The following is a 23,673-nucleotide window of genomic DNA, read 5'->3' on the forward strand; positions in this document are numbered from 1 at the left end:
ACAAAGGTGCCGACTCAAAGCGTGACTGGAATGGCCTTCATTTTCCACACATATATATTGTCAGTTTTTGGCACCATTTTAAAAGCCTTGACATAGAACACTGTCAAGCTTGAAGCTTCAGGGACCTTCTGAGGGTAAATGTCAACAAATAACATTTTGTCAGCATTTTAAACATTTATCTGCTGAAATTCTGTGGTGCTGGCTGCGGTTCCCCTGGGGCCATGAGCCTGATTTTTCTAAGCTGCGATAAAGCCTTGTGCCTCATACTCACTGCAAGTAGAGCTTAATGGAGCTCATTTCAGCAAGAACGCCTTTGTTATGTTAGCACACAAATATTCAGAAATATTCAGATCTAAAATAGTAGTCTTGCAATATATATATATATATATATATATATATATATATATATATATATATATATATATATATATATATATATATATCTCAACATTTTCTTTGTTTATTGTATAATTGTGAAGACTTCACTATGAATTAACCCATTTGGTTATAACTAATTTGGTTAGCAAATCAAAATGGTTTTAATTTAGATTCTTCAATGGAGCCACTCTTTTCCTTTGAAGACAACTTTGAACATTCTTGGCATTTTGTCAGTAAGATTCATGAGGTAGCCACCATGTATGTTTTTGCAACAGTCTTGAGGTTCTCACATACATTAAGCACTTATTGGTTAAGGGTCTAAAATTCAAAGTGTAAGTTAGTGTAAAAGTATAAAATTCAAAGTGTCACTTGGTGAGGGGAAATTTCACAAAATTTCTACTCCATTTAAATTTTGAAAATAAATACTTACATAGACATATTACATCTTACATTTGTTAAAAATATATATATTTCTTAAAAACGTACACTGTTTTACTTCATTATATGAATAAATTAAGTGCAAGCCTTTAAATCAAATTTGTCTTTAAGATTGCAATATATATATATATTCAACACACACCACAGAGCTTTATTCATACATACTTTCAACCAACACTGAATGTATATCTTAGAATTGCCTCCCAAGTCATGTAAACAGGTCTAGCAGCTGGAGAGCAGGCTTTCAAGTAATCCCTGTCCCTGCCCTGGTGAGATTCCCTGAGTGAGTCGGCAAATCATATTACTGTGGTAGTATAATTGCTTATAAGATGTGAAAACAACAACCTTATGTTATTTGTTTGTATTTATATTTATGTAATATTTATTTACATTTAACTGGCAAAATGACATTCTGATAATTTAACTTACTATGTTTCACAGGGCCCTAAATTACATAAATAAACATAAATTAAATAAACTAATTGGTTACTTTCATAGACCTGCTATACTAAGCTAAGAGCCTACCTCAATGGCTGAGTGGTAAGCACTGAACATTAGATCGAGTTTTCATTCTCTCACTGAAATGGAAATATTTGTCTTTTGATACAGTTCTCTCACCATATCACAGAATCCATCAATAGGACGAGCCATGCTAACATTAGTTTAGCAATATACTGGAGCCTCCAACAACTTCCAAAATATAACAACAATTTTTGTAAATCAAAAAAAAAGTTTTATGTCAAAACTGGGAATGTCAGTGAACATTAAATTTAGACCACATCAGAAATCAAAAAGATAACTTGTGCAGATCAAAAATGGCTACCTAGCTATTTAAATCCCCCCAACAATGTTTTCATTTTACTCATCTCCATAGCAACAGAAGAAAGTGATGAGACCTGACTTTTACTCCTGCGCAGTTCAGTTAAGGTACATGTCCAATAAAATATTATTCATTTATTTGTTTGTTTGTTTGTTTGTTTGAATGAATGATTAATTTTCCAGCATTTCACAGAAAATATGACATTTTTATGGTCCTGATTTCATGGTCCATGACTCAATTTTCATGGTCTTGAATTTGGTAGGGCCCTAGATGTGAAAAATAAAGCACTGGGCTTACAGTAGACATTTTGAATTTTGCAGCTTAGCAACTGTTGTAAGTCATTTGAATAACAATATTGTAACTTTTAATAATTAGTCAAAAGAGCATAAGTAATTTTATTTAAATCAAAGTAGACAAAACGTTCAATTTTCATTCAAACCAAAATGATCCTCTTCTTATGTTTAATTTACAATTCCTGCATTTGCCCTTTTGTTTCAGCAGACTGGATCTGATCCTATTTCTAGACACAAAATATATGTCAGCATGATTAATTAAATAGCATTAATCAAAAATGTTTCAGTATATCAAATATGAACTATGCCTAATAATTTGAAAGGTCACACTGATTTTCAGTTATATCTACTTTTAATCCAGATTTGTTGGATTGAAAAAACCCCCACAATTTTAGGAATTAGTGTATCTTCTCATTTTTCAGCCACAGATTAACCCTAACCTAAATTAACACTAACCTGCTAAATTTTGCACTATATCTGGAAAACTGACTAAAACATTGAAAAGTTCAAAGATTAATAATATACATGGAGTTAAATCCCTACATACTCCCATACAGTAGGCCTATAGAATGTGCTACCATTTAAACAAGGGGAGGTGACACATTATTATGCACTGAAAATGAAATCAGGGCTATGGTCTAGTGAACAGAATATGGCATTAATCTCTTCATTATAATTCTGGCTTCTATTCCATCACATATGTAACCTCTCAACTAAACCTGGTTTTTAGGGTGGTACAGTAATGTTCTTGTCTCCAGGAAAAGTCTGCATCCCCTTCAGAATTGGGACATTTCTCACCATGCACCTTTGCACTGATAATACATTTTCGGAGCCACTGTGCGATTTAAAAGTGCAGAAGAAATGATGTTGAGCCCTTTAGCTCTCATGCTGATAACAGAGCGGCTAAAACTGGTTCTTGGTTCTTCTGTCAATAGCAGTGGGCAAACAAAAAGTGTAAAGGGCTCTTGCTTGACTGGGAGAGCGTGATTAACTTTCAGTTCATTTGCATGATTGCAGTAGGGGCAGGGGCAGGCCAGCGGTTATTGAGGCACTATGTTGGAATTTGCTTGTTCAGGTTTGTTGCTTCCTTTCAGTATTGGACTTAATGCTTTCAAACAATCTAATCATATTTCTTTTATTTCCAAGAACACACACACACACATACATTCACATGCACCAGTTTTGTGAAAATAAAAGGGATATAAAAAGGAATAGTCATGCAGATATAATATGTTGATTAACAAATAGACATTTAATGAAATGGGTAGGGAATTAGTTCATTTGCTGTCTGTGTTTTTATTTCCTGCTTTTATGTGGCCAAAGACTTTATTTAGAACTTTTGGAAGTGGAAATCAATGAATATGTACAAATGGCCACTTTATCTATACCAATTGCAAATAAAAATGGATATGCCACAGATATGCTGTACTGGATTGTGCTGTTAGCCATGGTAGAATGACCCACTGCCATCTAATGTCTGTACTCTGTTCTATGCCATAAGTCCCATTTGACATAGTTTCTCCACCTGGGCAGTGCTGCACACTGTATTGCATACGTATTGCATATGTATTGCATATTGCACTGCATCCTGTATAAAACAGGTAATGTGGATTTACAGTTTCCTCTTGTCTCTGTAAATTTTCATCGCTATGCAATAATAAAGCAAAAATAACCCAGAAACAGCTAGGCATATTACTGAATATAACTGATGACACAAGACCTATTTTATTATGGCAACTCCACAAAATACTAAAATCCTTTTTTTGTGTAAAATGTCATGTCAGTGGCAGCCCAAAGAAAACCCCTGAAATCCTACAACATGAGGTCAGTCCTCTTCTAATCACTATCTGTCAGCTAAATTGTAGCTGAATTCCGTTTCACCTCCCCATATCAATTGGAAACCCTGAGTGTGTCATGGAGCACTGAGGACACTCCTCTTGCCCCAATTAAGGTATGTGGTCCAGGAGTAGGTGGACTCCAGACCCCATTAAAAGCACAGCCTGGCCTTTTATATCATCACCCTCCAGCCCACATGAGATACGAGCGGAAAGTGAGAGACCATGAAAGAGTGAGCAAGAGCTGAGACTAGGAAAGGAAAGCCCATTAGAAACAGCACACAGATAGGGTCTCAGGCCCAAAACTCCTGTAAATGAAACCATCTCTTCCTTTGACATCCCTTTAAATGCACATGCTGCCACTCGAGAGCCAGCTTTAACCTCGCGGAGACTCGGAGAGTCAGAGGCGCCCTACCACACTTGGCCCACATGAGGGCTCGCCACCACTGATGTGTCCCGTCCACCCAGTAAACCCCTGCGAGAGTAAAAATCCATCGTCTGGGTCGATGACATTTCAGAAAACAGCAGGCTTCACTCTGTGCTTTCATCTTCTTCAGTGGCCGATTGTCGTAAGACTTCTCATGTTTCTAGAGCCTCCTAGACGGGGGATCTACAGAGGTTCCATTTTCAGCATAATGTCTCTGAACCTCTCTGGCTTATGACTGGCTTATGATGCAATTTAGAATTTACAGTACATTTTCAGCAACACGTAAATAATTAATTGACAATGGTTCATTTTTTAATTATTATTTTATCTGGATTATCTCTTTTTACTGGGAGAAAGCAATGCATTGTTTGTTACTCTAATGTTCTGTTTTTCTGTATGTCCATGGCAATAAAAATGTAAGTGCATGCCTATTTCAAACTTTATTTTAATTTCTAAAGCCTGAGCATTGGAAAGTGACAAATAACTATATTGATATTTAGCATAAGTACAACAAAGAAAGTCAAATACAATTTCTAGCTGGGTGACTTTATGATTCTCCTGCCTATTTTCAGCTCCTCTGTGGTGGAACTGATGAGTCAACAGCAGCTGTAAGTGTAAGAGTGATCCAAGATACTGTGAATTTTAATCACCTTCCTTAGTGCTGAAATATTTGGTAATATTCCACTATTTTAAGATGGGAACAGTAGTTATGAACCACAGTGCTACAAGAATAAAGAATCTAATAGCCCAGTCTTAAGGCTATTAGCTTAATAACTCACATCTTTGAGGGAAAAAAATGTGTGTCCATATACACTTTCCTCTGTATAACTTTTCTTTCCTGCATTACTCACATTTCTCAAAATGTGACCCACATGAAGAAATAAATTATGAATTAGGTGGTAACTGCACCAGAAGCTAGCTGTATGATGCTGAGCAAAGTTAGCAGCTTTATGGTGCATTCATTCAGTTCTGATGTAGCTTTTATAGTGGCCATTGTATTTCTCTCCTGGTTCCACTGAATCAGGAATTACACTTGCAAAGTGAATACTGCTCTGTTGGTCATTCTGATGTTGCAATTAATATCTCATTAAACACTTCAGAGGTGTATAAGTCTGTAGTCATTGATGACCATGTTCATCAATGCGTATGTTCTTTTGTGTGATATTTTCTCTCTGAGATCTTTACATATTGTGTACATATGTGAAAGGTGAGGTGGCATGAGGTTCTACTGAAGTTAACCTTTGCTTCCCTCCTGGCACATCCACCCTTTAGAGTGTGTGTGAAAGATACATTATGAGGAGATCAGGTGGATCAGCATACAAAACAGCTCGTTTAATAGCTTCTGTTTCCACAAACTATGAGAAGCCAAATTCTCTTCAGATCAATATGAAGGCTATTTTCTGACAGGGGTGCAATAGGGCCAAGGCTTAATTGAAGCCCTTAAGTTTCTAGGGTGAGGATGGAAGCAACTGCTGAAATGATGTTACAGCCTCTGTCTTGTTTCAACATGGTGTTCCAAATGGTTTTCCCAAGCAAGTGTTCTCCCCCATGTTGAGACCTCATTAAACCAATAAAAGGGGGGGAAGTCAGCAATCCAGAAAACTAAGCCCCTTTGATTGCCTAGGCTGTACTTGATAAGGCTTGTGGCAATGTTTTCTGAGACTTCCTGTGCTGGACAATACTATTTTGTTTGGCACTTCCCGGACATGCCAGGGGGTGGAGGCATATTTGAGGGAATAGGAGAGTTTTTGATCTGTTTGGGTTTGAAATGGTGCTCCAGCTGTCAGCATCAGCCGCGGATCTGGAGTCGCGGGTCCACAGAGCCAGCGGAGAAGCGACTAATGAGGCCACTAGAGAGGCCAGCAAAAAAAGGCAGAAATTGCACAGCATCATTCGAGGCGCACAAGCCAGTCTACTCTGCCTTGAGGAAGAATGCACCAAAGAGAGTCCCAGCTAACATTCTCAGTCTCCCAGCCCATTCCGCCATACCTGGTATTAGCCATGATATGTCAGTGAATGATATGTTCATCTTTTCCCCCCTCTGAACTCTTGCTCTGCACTGCATTCTTTTCAGCATGTCTGGTATAACATCTAGTTCCCCAAACTTATACCCTATAAAATCACCCTGTAAAACTAACAATAAAATTAGCTGCTCTGTTTTTGGAGTATCACTGTTAGCATAGCATCAGATAACACATACTGTCTTGTTTGGGATCATGCATGCTTGACAACTTTACTCTGAGGCTTTGGCTAACAAAGCAGATGGATAGATGACAGCTTGGCTGCTCTCTGTGAGAGCTCAGGACCGTGGGACAGACTCCAGCTGCTTCTAAACACTGTTGAAAAAGCCTGTTAGCGCTAACTGGCCTCACAGCCCAGTAAAAAGAAACAAAGTTTGTATAAAGAGACTACAATATAGTACTTAAAATTATTCTACATGTCACATCTTCCCCTCCCAGCAACTCCCATGGACTGTATTTCCCATAATCCTCCTGTTTATTCCTATTCCCCTGTCTATCGATTACACCTGTGTTCCAGCGATCGCCCTTTGTATTTATACGCCTTCTGTTTGCGTGCCATTTGAGAAATCTCAATCAGAATTGCTTAGCATTTCCAAGTCATTTGTCTTCCATGCTTGACTCAATGTTCTGGTTTTGAATTTTGCCTGGTTTCTCAGTTACTCTCATTTCACCATGCCCTAGTCTGCCTGGTATTTTGACTTTGTCTTTGTGTTGCCCTTTTTGTTCTACATTAAAATTGGTTTTACCCAACCTGTGAGTGACTCTGCTTCTGCTAATGCCTGACACTACAATTACTCAGACACACTATTTCTACATTTATTGAGGTCTGTGTTGAAGGCTTCATAGACAGTTCTATTTTATGACAACAAAAAGCAAGCTTCACCAAATGCAACTTGGTTTCTAATGTTGCCTTAGGTATTTCCCTTTATCCTGAGAAGACTAAATATGTCTACAAGGTTGCATTAATTGGAAAAAAAAGTGCTGCTAGAAAATAGAACCCCATTACAAGACAAGGATTCAAAAGGTGAGATTTTAGGAGCATCATTGGAACACAGCATTAGATTAACTAGCTATTTGACCTTTATGTAAAGGCTGTGATTCATCCACTCAGCCCCTGTGTCTCAAGATTAAGCGTTTCAATGCACTGTAAGGTCAGGCTATCTATTGTGTGTGTGCCAGGCACTGAGCGACTTCACTGAAGCCGTACTGTGGAGGGAGGTGTCTGCCTACTCTCCAAGGGCTCTTCAGGCAGGTGCAAAATCTCCAATGCCGTTCACCCCCGCCCCCCAACAAATTGAGTTCAAGGAAGGATAGCCCCATTCAGAGTGATGCACAGATGGAACTGTGACAACCATAAAGGGCACTGATTATGAGGGGTAGTGTGTTGTGTTGTGCTGTGGTGAGCAAAACACACAAAGAATCGATGGCATAAAATGTGTGTCTCATGTCAATGAAATACTGGCTCAGTTCCCAGAGTTCCTGGACTGGGGGCTCTTAAGGCTAAATTCATCCTATACTTGATATATCATCATGAGGCATTGGTCCATACCTGAGAAAAAAAGAGGGAGTAAATGGCTTTTGTGTGGAGTGACATCTTACAAGTTCCTAAAATCCCACTACCACCATGTCCTACAATGGGGTGCCAAAGTCTGCTCCATTTGCAGTTGGATCTATGTGAAATCATAGCAGCTCTGCAGATTGTCCACTACAGATGGTTTAATTAATTGTGTGGAGCTGAAAACTCCAGTGAGCTCACATTCCTGGTCCCAGTGCACTAGTGCAAATCACAGACAGGCCGCCTCCTGTCCATGGTTTGCCATGGGGAACAGAAGTCTCAGTGTGGCAACTCCTTAGAGATCTCAGAGGAAAACCAACACCTTCCACATTGCCAGGGAGTAGCAGGTCCTGTTAATGCAAACAGATTAGAATGTGAGGATATACTATGGTGACAGGGGTCAGATACTGATGTATTCTGGATGTTGAGATTGTCTGAACTAATACTGATCTGCCAGGACATTTCCCAAGCAGACATTTCCAAAGGTGTTTGTATAATCTGTGATTGGCTGGCTTGGCTTGAAAACCTATAAGGTGTTTTTGCCTCTTGTTGGCTGGTAGGATCGTCTCTAGGTATAAAAACAAACATAACCCAACCAGACTCACAGATGGCATTCTTGCTATGCAAATGTAAATTTTATGCAAAACGAACATTACACATTATGATCATAAAGACTCCCTATATTCTTAATAAATTAATAAGTATTAATATTTAATTAATTAAAAGAGTTAAAATAGTTCTTAATGATTCACTCAACCAAAGGTATGATGGCAACTTTTACTATAACAGAATGAGGGAGATATTTGCTATCTGCCACTATTCTGCCTTATTCCTGATGATTGATTGGCTAAAATTGCATTTCTAATTAAAATTACAAAGAGCTGCTTTTGAATCTACTGTTGAATCTGAAATGAAAAAAATCACAATTGCGCTCACCTGCATCAACCATGTCTTCTTTAGTGAATACACAGAGTATGTAATTTACTTTTATTTGTTTGTCTACCTGAAAGTCACCTACAGATGAAATCATTAGGAACCATATTGTAGGCAATGTTGAGGACCAAAGGGAAAACCTACAGTGGTGTAAAAAAGTGTTTGCCCCTTTCCTGATATATTATTTTTTTGCATGTTTGTCACACTTAATGTCAAACAAAAATCATCAAACAAATTTAAATATTAGACAAAGATAACACAAGTAAACATAAATGATGGTTTTTATTATTAAGGGGGAAAAAATCCAAACCTACATGGCCCTGTGTGAAACATAAATTAACTGTTTATCACATCTTTGGAAAGCTGAGTTCAATTTCTCTAGCCACACCCAGGCCTGATTACTAACACACCTGTTCTCAATCAAGAAATCAATCAATCTAATAGGACCTGCCTGAGAAATTGAAGTAGACCAAAAGATCCTCAAACGCTAGACAGCATACTGCAATCCAAAGACATTCAGGAACAAATGAGATACAAAGTAATTGTGCTCTATCAGTCTGGAAAAGGTTATAAAGCCATTTCTAAAGCTTTGGGACTCCAGAAAACCACAGTGGAAGCCATTATCCACAAATGGCAAAGACATGGAACAGTGGTGAACCTTCCTAGGAGTGGCTGGCTGACCAAAATTACCCCAAGAGCGCAGCGCAGACTCATCAAAGTGGTCACAACAGACCTCATAACATCATCCAAAGAACTGCAGGCCTCACTTGCCTCAGTTAAGGTCAGTGTTCATCACTCCACCATGAGAAAGAGACTGGGCAAAAATGGCCTGCATGGCCGAGTTCCAAGACAAAAAAACACTGCTGAGCAAAAAACATAAAGGCTTCTCAGTTTTGCCAGAAAACATTTTGATTATCCCTGAGACTTTTGGGAAAATTCTCTGTGGACTGATGAGACAAAAGTTGAACTTTTTTGGAAGGTGTATGTCCCATTACATCTGGCATAAAAGTAACATAGCTGTTCAGAAAAGGAACATCATACCAACAGTAAAATATGGTGGTGGTAATATGATTATACTCTGGGGCTGTTTTGCTCTCTCAGGACCTGGAAGACTTGCTGTGGTAAATGAAATCATGAATTCTGCTGTCTACCAAAAAATCCTGAAGGAGGATGTCTGGCCATCTATGTGACCTCAAGCTGAAGCACACTTGGGTTCTGTAGCAGGACAATGATTCAAAACACACCAGCAAGTCTACCTCTGAATGGCTTAAGAAAAACAAACAAAATGAAGACTTGAGTGGCCTAGTCAAAGTCCTGACCTGAATCCGATTGAGTTGCTGTGGCACTTTAAAATGGTGGCTCATGCTCAAAATCTCCAATGTGGCTGAATTGCAACAATTCTGCAAAGATGAGTGGGCCAAAATTCCTCTACAGTGCTGTCAAGACTCTTTGCCAGTTATTGCAAATGCTTGATTGCAGTTGTTGCTAAGGGTGGACCAACCAGTTATTAGGTTTAGGGGGCAATCACTTTCACACAGGGCCATGTAGGTTTGGATTTTTATTTTTTCCCCCTCTTAATAAACACCTTCATTTAAAAACTGCATTTTGTTGTCTTTTTGTCTAATATTTAAATCTGATTTGAAACATTTAAGTGTGACAAACATGCAAAAAAAAATAGCAGGAGCGAGCCAAACACTTTTTCACACCATTGTATATACCAGCTAAAGGATCTTTCTCTTTCCCTTAAATCAGTGTATTTTAGTGGGGGGAAAGTATTATTGACCAAATGCCAACACTCTGTAAATGCTAAGAATTTGGAGTGGGGCACAACTTAGAATTGCAGGCAGGTACACATAATAGATGAATGCAAGAAAGCCTTCTGTTGCCAGGAGAAGATAAGGGAGGTGGCAATGAAGTTGTAAAAATGAAACTGAAAAGCATTGATTTTTTTTTTTCTGCTGATTACTTTTTGTTGTGGCCCTGACATGTTTGAATCTGTCAGGGGTGGAGTCTTGGTGCTTGTTGTTTCTAAATGGCAGCTCCAAGTTCAAAGACAGACAACTAGCAGGTCATGAAATTAAATTAGTATAATTGACCTTGATATGCTCTCTGCATCCCATCACCTTCCTCTGTGCCTGAGCTCCAAATTTCAGACTCGTACGTAGGTAACTAGCATCCAGCATGCATCATCGAGTTATGATGGTGACCATGTCAAACTGGCCCCGCTACAGCTTCTGCAGTTGCTGAAGATGCCAAGTTGCTGCCTGCAACACCTATGGGCAGCAATACTCAGTTGGTGTCTGGTTGTGTACGTTGCCCTTGCTGCGTGGATATCAAGTACTGAAGTCTATGCATAAATCACACAGGCACACACCAATTATTGTAATTCTCTTGCAAACCAGATCATTTTCATGTCGTTCTGAATTTTTGAATGTGTTTACATATAGTGGCTATAAATGGTGGGAAATGTGGTCATTAAGGGATATTTGGATCTGCTCTGTATCCTTAGTGGTTCATGTCTTCTCAAATACCCAAGGGTGCTAAACACTTTGCATACTAGCTATGGTGCAACATTTGTTACAGATTGCAAGCTCTCAAATATATGGGGTACCATGTGAATTGAGAGATACTTCTCTATATTTTACTCCAGACTTTTAACTTAGGTAATTCATAAATATGCCTACCACATACACAACACATTCCTCACTGGTGAAAGCAGGGGTGAATATTTATTTTCTCTGTGGGGGGGGGACAATAAACAGGAAAATGTCTCAAGAGCAATTCCTAAAGGGGACACCAAAGCTGCCCAAAGCACTGTTGTATTAAATTATTAGGGTAAGTTAATCTTAACTATTATGTTATAGAAATATTACTGTTGCTCTCTACAAAAGATAAAGCATTTTGTTATGAGAACCAAGTATCAGACCAAACCATTTGAAAATTAGTTGGAAATTCAGTGAGTTATGATGATTTTAATTGTGAATGTAATGCCTCCATAAATATACATGCGTTAGGAGACACAACTGCCCCATACTAATACTGTGTTGATGCACAAGAATCAACAGCAAGGTAATGGGGCAAACAAAATGCAGTCTGCTTGCACTTATAAATGTAATTTATTTTGTTGAGTGGTAGAAGTGAAGGAAAATGTGTGACACATCCTTTGTTTTAAGTTCACCTTTGCAAAATAGCTACTTACTGGAGGTCATACACCTCATACCAAGGGCTAATATGTGCTGGGGGAGGGAGGTTGTTTGAGGATGGAAGACTGTGAGGCATATGAAAGGGGAAATGCAGACTTTCAAAACTTCAAAATGAATTGTTTTGCATGTATAGTTAACACAATTTCTTTCAATTTATAGTCTGGGGTTTAGCTCTGTTCAAGCAAAACAGTACATTGAATGGAAACATTTATTTTGGACTTGTACTTCACTGAGTTATTGCTGAGGGTCTATACAGTAGGCATTTGTAACTGTATTTCCACTGGTAATTATGTCTACGTACTACATTATCCATAATGCCATAGTGCTTGGCCATATTCATGTGAGTGTGGGTGGCAGGCCTGAGAACTTAAGCAGAGAGTATAAATTAATCACAGATAAGTGTTTTACACAAGTGTCTTTTGAATGTGTAGCTGCTAAATCTTATCTCCGTGATGAGTTGGAAGATTGGGCCTAATCACTCTAACGAGGACAGCACTTACAGACGTGCCAAAGCACAGCCATTTAAGACCCACTACAAGACGAGGCACCACTGTGGCACTGTGTGTGTTCATGGGGCAGAACGGATGAAAGGAATGAGCTGAGATTATATAAGGCCTGACCACCCAGCAGAACAACCCTTCAGGAGAAATGTGAATGAGGACTGCCTGAGCTACATTTGAGCATCCTCTGAATGACTTCTCCTTTGTACATGGCCACAAAGATAGTACTTGATGTTATTACCTGTTACACATGATTTAGCAATGGTCATTTCAGCAATTGGAAACCCCTTTTTTGATATTATTTTATCTCCAAATACCGAATAACTAAGTTTTGAACAAAGACAAATGGACTTTGATATGAAAAGATAAAGTAAAAAGCTGCAAGGGCAAAGATTTTTGGCCTAGCATACGTTGTATGCACAGGCATTCACACTTTGATGCCATTTTATTTTTATATGTAATAGAGCTCTGACAAAAATAAGTTGTGAGCTGAATATATGTGCATTCTAAAACGTGTTTAGAGGGTACTGTGTCCAACAGCGATGGCAGCAAACTGCAGCAGCAGCTTCTAGCATTTGTGAACACCAGATGACAAGGTGACATGATATTGTTTGTTACCTGCTGTAAAAACGACAAGCGCAACTTGAGCTGTGTAAGAAGACAATGGATTTGTTGAAGCACTGCCAATGGGATTTAGGGCTGAACCTCAGCTTTGCCAGGTGATGCCTGTGACCAATGGTCCTCTAAGATAAAGATAGTCATTTTCTTAAGGAGATAAGGAACCTTTCCTTTTTATCTCCTGGAATTGGGCATGTACATAGATTTGTATATTTGCATGCCAGTTTGCATGTTTGGTTGTATGCTTGCACCTGACAGCCTGATGTTTATGACCACAACTTAATTGGTGGTGTCACCCAGTACTATGAACTACTGTATGTGAAAGTGGAGATGTCAGTTGGTCTGAGATGTATTCTGGCACTCCATGACCTTAGTGAGACCTTTCAGCAGTGACATATAGTCACCAATAGTGCTCATGTCATCCGGAGCATAACTCAGTGGAAATTCTACTCCTTGTTTTCTTAGCTGACCTTCGTATGAAGACAAAAACCCTCAGTTCTGTATTACCCTGAGCCAAAGTTGTCTTGTTTGCAAAAATTACTTGCATAAGCATGTATAAGCATCTTTGACATGAATAGAAAATGAGTCTAACCAGATCTACAGATGTAAATATGCAAATCTGTTTCCTAATTCACTCCTTGCTCATAAAGACCATCTGCCCTTGTTTGTCAATCTGGGGGATTTTTGTATTTGATGAAGCCCCCATCTCTGGCTGTACTTAATACTTTTAGAGTCTATTTTTTTGGAGGCTGTAATCAGTGTTTAGTTAGCAAAATAAACACATATCAGTCTTTCAGAGAGCAATTAAAGCCATCAGAGGGGAAAATGCTGTTGGGGCATTGTTCAGTCTTGCACAGTGTAATTTCCATCTTTTAAAGGCCACAGTGAAGCTGAAGAGATCCAATCTGTCTTTCAGTAGAATCAAGCATTGATTCTCCTAAAGTGTGATGGAGCCTAATTACCAGACCGTTATTACGAGTCTGGCCGGAATTCTGTGGCCCTTAGTCTGTGTGGATAATGGAGGATATGATACCTGAGATAGTGCATAGCATCAAACCACAAAAAAAGTTGTCAAGACACCATCAGTCATTTCCATTCTGCATTGAGAAGTTTTTTTTTCTATTTTCCTATTGCTGTTCCAAAGCCTTTCAAGTAACATGATGACATTTTAATTTCTCTGTTAAAACAGGCTCTTGTCATCTAGATATTGGAATTGCTTCTCTTTCTGATAAGCCTGTACTGAGCTGATGACATTTGGTGGTGGATTTGGTCGGAGCTTTGGTGTTCATTGCTTGTTTACCCAGCCCACCCCCCCATATCTCCCACTTTAGCATCCTGCACATCCAGGTGAAGCGCGGGACATTTATTTGTGCCCCGCTCAATGTTCCATGAGCCCGCAGGCAAACACAAACATGCTCAACCTTTCCTATAAGCTCTTCCATACTGTGAGAAGCAAGTTTGGAAGATTGCGAGTGAAGTAGGAAGCAGGTGTATACATTTGTGGGCGTGGATGTGTGTTTTGAGATATTCCATTTTTATCCCTAAACAGCATGCTACATTTGTTCTTTTTTGCATCTCCGAGCTAAACCCACTTCGTAGCTGCACCCTTTACCTGCAGCGGATGGTCCATATTCACTCAGCACTAGTACGATGTTTGTCATAAATTACATACCCGCAAAAGGCTTGTGCATGGCAGCGGGCTATAGCGTAAGCTCTCCAGAGGGAGCCTGGGGCATAAAAGTAGCATAATTGCTCCTCTGTCTCTTTCCATTGCCAGGGTTCCTGTTTACAAATCAGCCACTGCTCCAGAGCTTTTGTGAGTGTTGGCTCATCCTCTCCTCCTCATCCCCACCTCCTGCTCCTCAATTACTCACTGAGCGCTTGTAGGTGTGACCGCTGACTAGTACGTGGTCAGGTTTGTCTGGCTTCTGCCAAGCAAATTTGGTGCCAAAGATGCTATTTGCTTGCAGATCAATAGGCCCATCTCGGGTACACAGCACCTCTCTGGGCCCACACGACTCCCTGTGTTCACCGTCAACAGATGTCAAGATGGTGTGTGTGTGTGTCTATGTGTGAGAAATAAAGAGAGTGAGGGAAATAAACAGAGTTCATGTGCATGAGAGGGACAGAGACGGAAAGAAACACATATGAAAGATTGGTGCTGCATTCTGGGTCAGATAAGAATAATACAGGGTATGAATGAAGTATGTTTTTTATTGCCTTCCACAAAGCACATAAAAGATGTGTGGACATATGTGAATATTGAACAGAATGTGTGTGTACTTATGTTTCTGTTTATGTGCCTACCAGGCTGAAATTGCCCTTCCAAACCTTCTGGAAATCAAACTCCCACATCCACCCTAAGCAATCATGCTCACACAAAACAGCCCTTTGATTTTTGACAGACTGAACAATTAAACAACAGGTAGAATACTAAAAACATTTAAAAGAGCTTTTTGTACTATGGCCAGAAGAGTAATGACCACAATTGACCCTTCTCAGCTCAAAAATTCAACCACCTCCTTTTTTTCTGTTTTTATTCTGTTTTATTAATCTACATATTGTCCTCCCAGGCAGCAAGCTCACCAGCTTTATATAATATGGTTTAATATGTTTTAAGAGGTTTCATTATTATTGAAACATGAGTAGGAGAGGCTACAGAGGCAGTTACTCATACAGTGTGGAATACTCCAGTTAGCTTAAGTAATGTCTCATCACAAACATCATATTAGCACAGCAGGTCAGCAAATTGATTATACTTAACACATCATCGAGCTATAATTACACTACCTTGAACACAGTGTACCGTACCTACACTTCCCATACATGCATCATCAAAAGTGAGAAAAAAAAGAAAAAAATTGCAGTGCTGCTGCATTCCCTCACCTCCAGATAAAATACTCGATTGGTCGACATGCTATTCCTACTGAGAAAACAAACAACAAACAAACAAACAAATCTACCTTGAGGTCACCTTGTTGGCCACAAGCCCAGTTGTGGCTCTACTGTACCATGTCCCATAGCTTTGCTCACCTGCCAACTCATCCGTAACCCTATGAATCCCCAACTGCATCTTCAGCCCTTGGGCTCACATGAAGGTGGTTATACTGGATGGTGCAAAAGGTCCATCAACTCCCTCTGGCCATACAGTATACATGGGTTGATCTGAGAAGTGCTGGGAAAGGACTACATCTCACTGGTTGTGGTTGTGGATCTCACTGCGGAACCAATTTATCCCAGGAACGGTGGCGGAAATTCCTCACAGGAACTCTCTCCTTGAAGCAGAGGCATCCAGTAAGCAGTTTGGTTCTTCCTGGTATGATTCTGCTGTTGTTGCCATCGAATCCCTTCTAGAGCCAACTGGTTGGCCATCCTCAGCCTTAATGTTGCACTACCCGTGCAAGGGGTTAATCTCTGTCATCCTGGTGGTATACTCCTACTTCCAGATTTACTAGCTGTTGGGCATGGTGTGCAAACAGCATGTAAAAAGATATTAAGCCAGTGATACTATGTGCTGTGGTGTTGTAAGCATACACCATACACTTACTTGCTCCAAAATATTTGGTGTGTAAAGCAAAAAAAAAAGATAGTATGCTTTCAGAAGCACCATTCCCCTCATGATGGTACACTTTGCGACAGCCATACACAGAACACAGTTGCTGGAACAATGGTGCCTCAAAGGCTAGACCCTGATTGCCCAGAATTCATCCAAATAGCTGAAACACTTGACTGCAAGACCTGAGCAGTTGTTGCTGCTGTCTGGTCCTGGGAGGGCACATCAAAGGAAAACTGAGGAAATAAATCCACTACAAAAATATATTGAATTTACTTGAGTATTCATTAATATACTACAAGATAGTGAACTTCAGGGTACCTCAAAGTTTAGCAAAAGTTTGCTATGGATAACTGCTGTAGAGCAATCTTTCAAACTGGTGAAGGCCCATTGGTGTGGTGAAAGATGTATTATCTTTATCAGCTGGATGGATCTCAACCTGAAAGTAGCTACTTTCCAGGTCTAAAGTGGAGTACCACTCTTCTCTTTTCAAATTACTCAAGGATTCTTCTATTCAGGGTAAGGGATAAATGTCTTTGAGTAACTTCATGCAACCTCTGCTAATCTACACAAATCCTCCAGGTACCTTTTTTTTTTTTCAACAAAACTACTGTTCCTGCCCATGGTCTGGCATGTTCTTTGATAAGACACCCCCCCCCCCCCCCCCGACATAGCTTAGCTCTGGATATAAACTAGGTGGCACCGACCTATAGTGTTCTTTGTTGGTGCCTGCTTCCCTGGTGGGGATGTTATGGTAAACTGTATCTATGAGACCATAGTCTTCCCCAACTTCCCCCTAGCCATTTCAACAAACCTTGGAGCTCCCCTCACTGTTCAAGTGTCAATCCTTCAGAATCTTGGGTAAGGATCTCTAAATGGCTCCGGAGGGCATCCTGTATTGGACCACATTATCACTTTAGACTGTGGCACCAGTTGCACTGGAGCTTTAGTGCAGAGCCTTGTAACCCCAGGACAGGGATTTTTGTCTATCTCTGCCTTCAGGCAACCGCAGATTATAAAAGCTTGATCTTGTTCCACTGCTTCAAAACGAGGTAGAGTAGACTTAAAGATAGTTAAATAATGTTCACCTTTTAGGCAAAGAACTTCCCAGCAGCCGATGCCACAGTGAAATCCTGAGCCTTGGTCTCATGCCTAGAGCATTCTGCTATATATGGGGCTGTTCTCTACATTGCAGGCATATGGGATGGCCTTTCTCCTCCCACATGGGTACCTGTTCTCTTCTCTCTACTACTACCACCACTACTACCACTGACCACAGCAACTAATCGGGAACTTCCTCCAGCCATAAGGGGCCCTGCAATACAAATAAAAGTCCACTTACTGCAACAGCTACCACTGTCGCCTGTCACCTTTTCCATCAAACCTGATTTGAAACAAGCACTTTCCTGAATCTCAGAAAACAGCAGTTAAAGAACATATCTCGCTTGTTCCACTCTGCACTTTGTGACAATGAAGTCCAATCACCCCATCCCTGGTAGCCTACAAGCTGTATCTCCTGCAGTCTATTTAAAAAGCACTTTTGCACCAACTGGAATCAATCTCAGTCAGTCGTTATTTATTTATTTATTTATTCTGCCAGTCAGCAATGACCAGATAAGGGGTTCCAGTGGCTATTACATCACATGTAATACTTACATAAAAATGTCTACCCCTAAATACAGACATTGTATAAGTACAAAAAAACCTACTCCCCCAATTACTCCAATTCATAGGAGTGTGTGACACCAACATTCTTCATGTCTTTCCTTTTTTTTCTATCCCTCTCCTCATGATGGTTGGTTCACTGTGCCCAGAGCTATCAACTTGATCATTCTCAGCATCCATGGGACAATCTTTGCCTCTCTACCAGACATGTGGATTTACATAATGGCAATGACAATATGTTTCTCCTAAAAAAAGTCACTGATGTGGTGGCATGTGGCGGCAGATGTTTTGATTAACAGATGCTAATAGCACTTCTTTCCCGCTGAGTTGTTTGCATAGAATTGGTGACTTTGTATCGTCAAGGCCCATTATTCTGGGGTGTGGAGGAGTCTGTTTTGAGCTGTTTTAACTTGACTTGATATCAGGGGCTTCCTGTCTGTTTACAAAATGCTTTATCTTTTAACCTATACTGCCATATGTGATAAACCCATTTCCAATATTTTCCCTGTGTTTCCTGTATGCTGTGTCCATGTTCGTCAGGATTTTTTAAAATGTCAACAAGAACTAATTTCCAAAGGACCCAAAAAAAGTCAAGCTTGAGAGTCCACACTGAGATGACTTTTCACCTACCCTGATACTATTAGCAAATCAATACATGATACCCTGTTCAGATTTGGAAAGATTTTAATGAATCAGTTTATGAAACATTCTATGGAACTTTACTTCAATGCAGCTGTCTCAAGGCTACAAGACATGGGTCATGCTGTGTGACCCAAATCTTCAAGTTACTGCAACAGCTGCATGACCCATATGGAACACTGATGGGAGCCTCGAGTCCCACTGCTGTAATCCCTCACACCTGACCTCATCACATAATGTGATCACTTCAGTCGTATTTCCAGCGCCTTATTACGAGCTAAGACAAGGTGAATTATCCAAGTGACTCCACATGATAGCCAGCAGAGATTCAGCACAAGTGTGTGACAATGCTGAAATTTCAATGTAGTTAATAACCGATAATGGTGATTGTAAGTCCATGACCCCCCTTTTGAGGATGACCAGGCAATGCATCTGGTATAGAAGAGGTGATTAATCTGTTTTAACATTAAGCAGTTTTAAAGGTAGTCATCAGCATTCAGTTGGCAGTTTCATCTTGGAGTGTGTTAGTTGTAATGGCACAGGCAGCTGTTGTCCTAATGTCAGTGACTTCACACTAAAAAAAAAAGACTTAACGCCTCAAAAAAGACTTTTAAAGCCTTGGCATGGCAGAGTCAATGCATAAATTAAATAAAACTTGGTGGCTGTTGAGAGACCAGCCTTTCTCGCCCTTGGGGTCAAGCAGAAGCCAATTTGCCAGGGTTCATATTCCGGTCACATAAACACAACATACCGGAGCGCCCGCCGAAACTAGCTCTGAGCCTCTGCTCTGAGTTTGGGCAAATCGCCGTTTCTGTGGGTCTTCTTGGCCAGTCCTTACGCTCAACCTTTGCCTGCTTTCAAGGCTTTCCATGTTGAGAACCATTCCTTTGTCCTGCAGAGCCTGCTACTGTTTAGTAGCTGCTGCACTGAGCTGGTCAGTCATATCAAACTCATTACTTGGACATGAACTAAACCATTACTAACTAAATTTGGAAAAGAACTGAGTAGTGAAAGAAGAGAAATACAATTTGTTATCTCTTTTCTGGGAAAAGGTTTCAAGTTTCAAGTTTCAAATTTCAAGTTTGGTTTCTTTGTTACATTACATAGTCATACATGGTATAACTCGCAGTGAAATGGTTTTGTGAGTGTTCTGTCCAAACTGAGGAAAGAGACAGGGGTGCATAAAAAAAAAAAAAAAAAATATATATATATATACACACAAAAAAATACAATGCAACTACAAAAAATATATAACTGTATGTACAATATATGTATAATATGCACATATACACAATGTACAATTTATAAATGGATATATGTGTATGTAAATTCCAGTTTACAGATTTACAGTCATGATGTTATTGATGTGCAGTGGCGGTCTGCCCGAATGGCCTGTGGGAAGAAGCTCCTCTTCAGTCTCTCTCTATTGGTCTTCAGGGAGCGAAAGCGCTTCCCTGACCTCAACAGTGAGAAGAGCCTATTGTTGGGATGGGTGGGGTCCTTCACAATCCTCCTGGCCTTGGACTGGCACTGATTATAATAGATGGTCTGCAGGTCAGGAAGTTCCGTATGAGTGATACACTCTGCTGAGCGCACCATCCTCTGGAGTGTAATTGGAAATTTGACATGTAATTGTAATTTGACTTGTAATTGGAAGGGTGCCGGTTCAAGCCCCACCACTGCCAAGTTGCCACTGTTGGGCCATTGAGCAAGGCCCTTAACCCTCAATTGCTCAAGTTGTACTCACTCATAATTGTAAGTAGTTTTGAATAAAACCGTCAGCTAAATGCACAATGTAAATGTAAATGGAGTGCTTGCCTGTCCTGCTTGGTGCTGTTCCCAAACCAGGCTGTGATGTTCCCCATGAGGATGCTCTCAATAGTGCAGGTGTAGAAGTTCTGCAGTACCTTGGAGGGCAGTCTGAAGTCTCTTAGGCACCTGAGGTGGTAAAGACGCTGATGCGACTTCTTTGCCAGGCAGTTGGTGTGGTGGGACCAGGAGAGGTCCTGTGAGATGTGAACTCTAAGGTACCTGAAACTGTCTACTTTCTCCACCGTGGTTCCATTCATCCTCAAAGGTTGGTAGTGCCGCTCCTGCTTCTTGGTGCAGTACCCAATCAGCTCCTTTGTCTTGTTGACGTTTAGGAGGAGATTATTTCCCAGTTTTCTAGGTGTTTATTCTCCTCCATGTAGGACCTCTCATCGTTTTCTTAGATCAGGCCTATGACGACAGTATTGTCAGCAAACTTGACAATGATGGTGGAGCTGGAAGTGGCCACGCAGTCATAGGTGTACAGTGAGTACATCCCTGAGGAGCTCCAGTGCTGAGGGTGAGGGTGGATGAGACACAGTTGCCCACCCATACTGATTGTGGTCTGTCTGTTAGGAAGTTGGAGATCCAGTCACACAGCGATGTATGCAGTCCTAGATCCTCCAACTTAGTAGTGAGTCGGGAGGGGATAATAGTGTTAAATGCTGCACTGTAGTCAACAAACAGCATTTTAACACAATTACCCCTCCCTTTGTCCAGGTGGGTCAGTGTGGTGTGGAGCAGATGTGCAATTGCATCATCAGTGGAGCGGTTGTGGCAGTATGCAAATTTCAGTGCATCCATGGAGGCTGACAGTGAAGAGCTGATGAAGTCTCTGACTAGCTTTTCAAATCACTTCATCATGACTAATGTGAGGGCAATGGGGCGGGAGTCATTGAGGCCGGAGGGTGAAGGTTTCTTTGGGACGGGGATGATGGTGGATCGCTTGAAGCTGGATGGGACGATACCGAGCATCAGGGAGACGTTGAAGATGTTGGTGAATACCAGGGCTAACTGGTCTGCGCAGGCTTTGAGGACTCTCCCGCAGATACCGTCTGGTCCCGCCACCTTCCTGGTATTCACCCTTTTAAACACTCTCCTCACGTCACTCTCCGTGATGATGAGAGGGTGCTGTTCTATGGTGGGCTCTGTGCATGTGCCGTTCACTGCGCCGATAGCACCATCTTTTTAGAGATGGGCTATATTCTCATGTAAAATGTAATTGTGTAATTATGCAGTACTCAGATTATACACAGAAGTTGTAGACTAGCATTGGAGGTCTAGTATTTTATATTGCTTATACTGTTACTTGGCTAAGGGGAGTGTCCAAGCTTGCAGTCTTGCATACAACTGTATGGTGCAATGCAAGGCTATATAATGTAGATATCTGCTGGAAAAAAGCCAAAATAGGGTATCCACAAGTGAACACACGTGAGCATGCATTCAAGATCTTCCATAAATTATACACTCATTAAATGAATGGATATAATGCAGTATATTATTATGTAAACAGAGTAAGAAACAGCAACAACAAATGTTTTGAATAAGCAAAAAGGTTACACTGAAGTGGTGAAGAGGTTGCAGAGAGGTTGCACATAACACACCACACAATATCTTGGACAGGCCAAGTAGAAAGGGGCTGTTTTCAAAATAATAATGTAAAACAAACATTTCCTGGTTTTTTTTTTTTATAACAGAATCTGTCAGTGTGCTATAGTCTTCTACACTGAGAATTCTATATTCATCAGGCTTTTTTAGGTTCCCTGTATTGATTCTGCACGCACGCACACACACACACACACACACACACACACACACACACACACACACACACACACACACAAATATCAAAGTAACTGCTAAAGCCATTCAGAAACACACTTTTATACACAAGCAGACACACATACATGTACATATTCATGCACACAACACAAGCCGAGTCACACATGCACAAACACCCCAGTACTTTCTCCTAATGATGAACCGGCCACTTAAAATGCCGGCCCTGAGCAGGCAGCTAAACAATGATTACTGTTATTCATCATGCTATCGTGCAGAAAAAGAAAGTGCTGTGTAGGATAAAGCCTTTGTGGCTGTTTTCCTCACCATACTGGCCAGCCAGTCAGGCATATTAGAGGAGGGGGAATGTGTTTTTTCCAGATCCCTCTGCCCTAGGGATTCATAAACACATGCCCATGTGCATGTGTGTGCATACACGCACACACACACAGACACACACATACACACACATATACTTAAGTGCAGGTCACCAAAAAAAAACCAAAAAAAACCCCGCCTACCCAGCCTCACCTTCCCAACGTTTCCCTATTCTAAATCTGGTTGGCTACCAGATGGGTTGTAACTTAGGCTCTAGCAGAGTGGTGCAGAAACCAGCCACTGTTCTCTTTCTCTCTCCCTCCCTCCCAAACGTCTTTCTGACGTTGTGGTGGGGTTCAATCACATCTGCCTCTGGAAAACGGACTGCGTGAGGAGAGTCCAGGAAATTCCTCCAGGCACGGGGTTGGGACCGCCTGTCTGTGGAAAAGCTGACAGGGGGTGGGGAGGGAATAGTGGCAGGGGAGTGGAAGTTAGAGCGACTGGCTGGAGTCTGTTCGAGTCGGAGAAACAGAGGGTGAGAGTGAGGCCTCATGCAGCGATTTAGAGGAGCTTCTGTCTTGTTTTATCTGCCTGACACACCCTGACTACTGCCTGGGCATTCGTGCTGGGGATTAACGGGGGAGAGAACTGAGTGGGATGGTAAGTTTCTGGTTCCCGGGCTTACAGCTGACTTTGTGCATGTTTGCTGGCTTACTGAGCATGCGTGGCTTGGCATGAGGGAAACTGGTCTGGGCGTTCCTAATACTGCTGCTTCTTTGTCCCGGGGGGTGGACAGAAGTGTTGCTGTTACTGGTCCTCTCGGCTGTTGTTTACGTGGCTGTTAGACTACTCTCTTTGATTCTCACTCCTTCTGTCACTCGGATTTGTT

General features: G+C 40.8%; 1 protein-coding gene across 4 annotated transcripts in view; it reads left to right on the top strand.

The window, feature by feature from the left end:
- Positions 1 to 23,673, top strand: part of sgcd (sarcoglycan, delta (dystrophin-associated glycoprotein)) — a 129,733-nt gene that overhangs the window by 48,396 nt on the left and 57,664 nt on the right. The window contains exon 1 of one of the 4 annotated variants that reach the window (XM_027000106.2): positions 23,271 to 23,444. The exons of the other annotated variants lie outside the window; for them this stretch is intronic. Within the exon in view, the coding sequence (XP_026855907.1) occupies positions 23,442 to 23,444 (3 nt within the window). The 5' untranslated portion in view covers positions 23,271 to 23,441. Of the gene's footprint in view, positions 1 to 23,270; positions 23,445 to 23,673 lie in introns of those variants that run through there. 4 annotated transcript variants of the gene reach the window in all.

Source organism: Electrophorus electricus, chromosome 6 (assembly GCF_013358815.1).
Source record: "Electrophorus electricus isolate fEleEle1 chromosome 6, fEleEle1.pri, whole genome shotgun sequence".
Classification (NCBI taxonomy): domain Eukaryota; kingdom Metazoa; phylum Chordata; class Actinopteri; order Gymnotiformes; family Gymnotidae; genus Electrophorus; species Electrophorus electricus.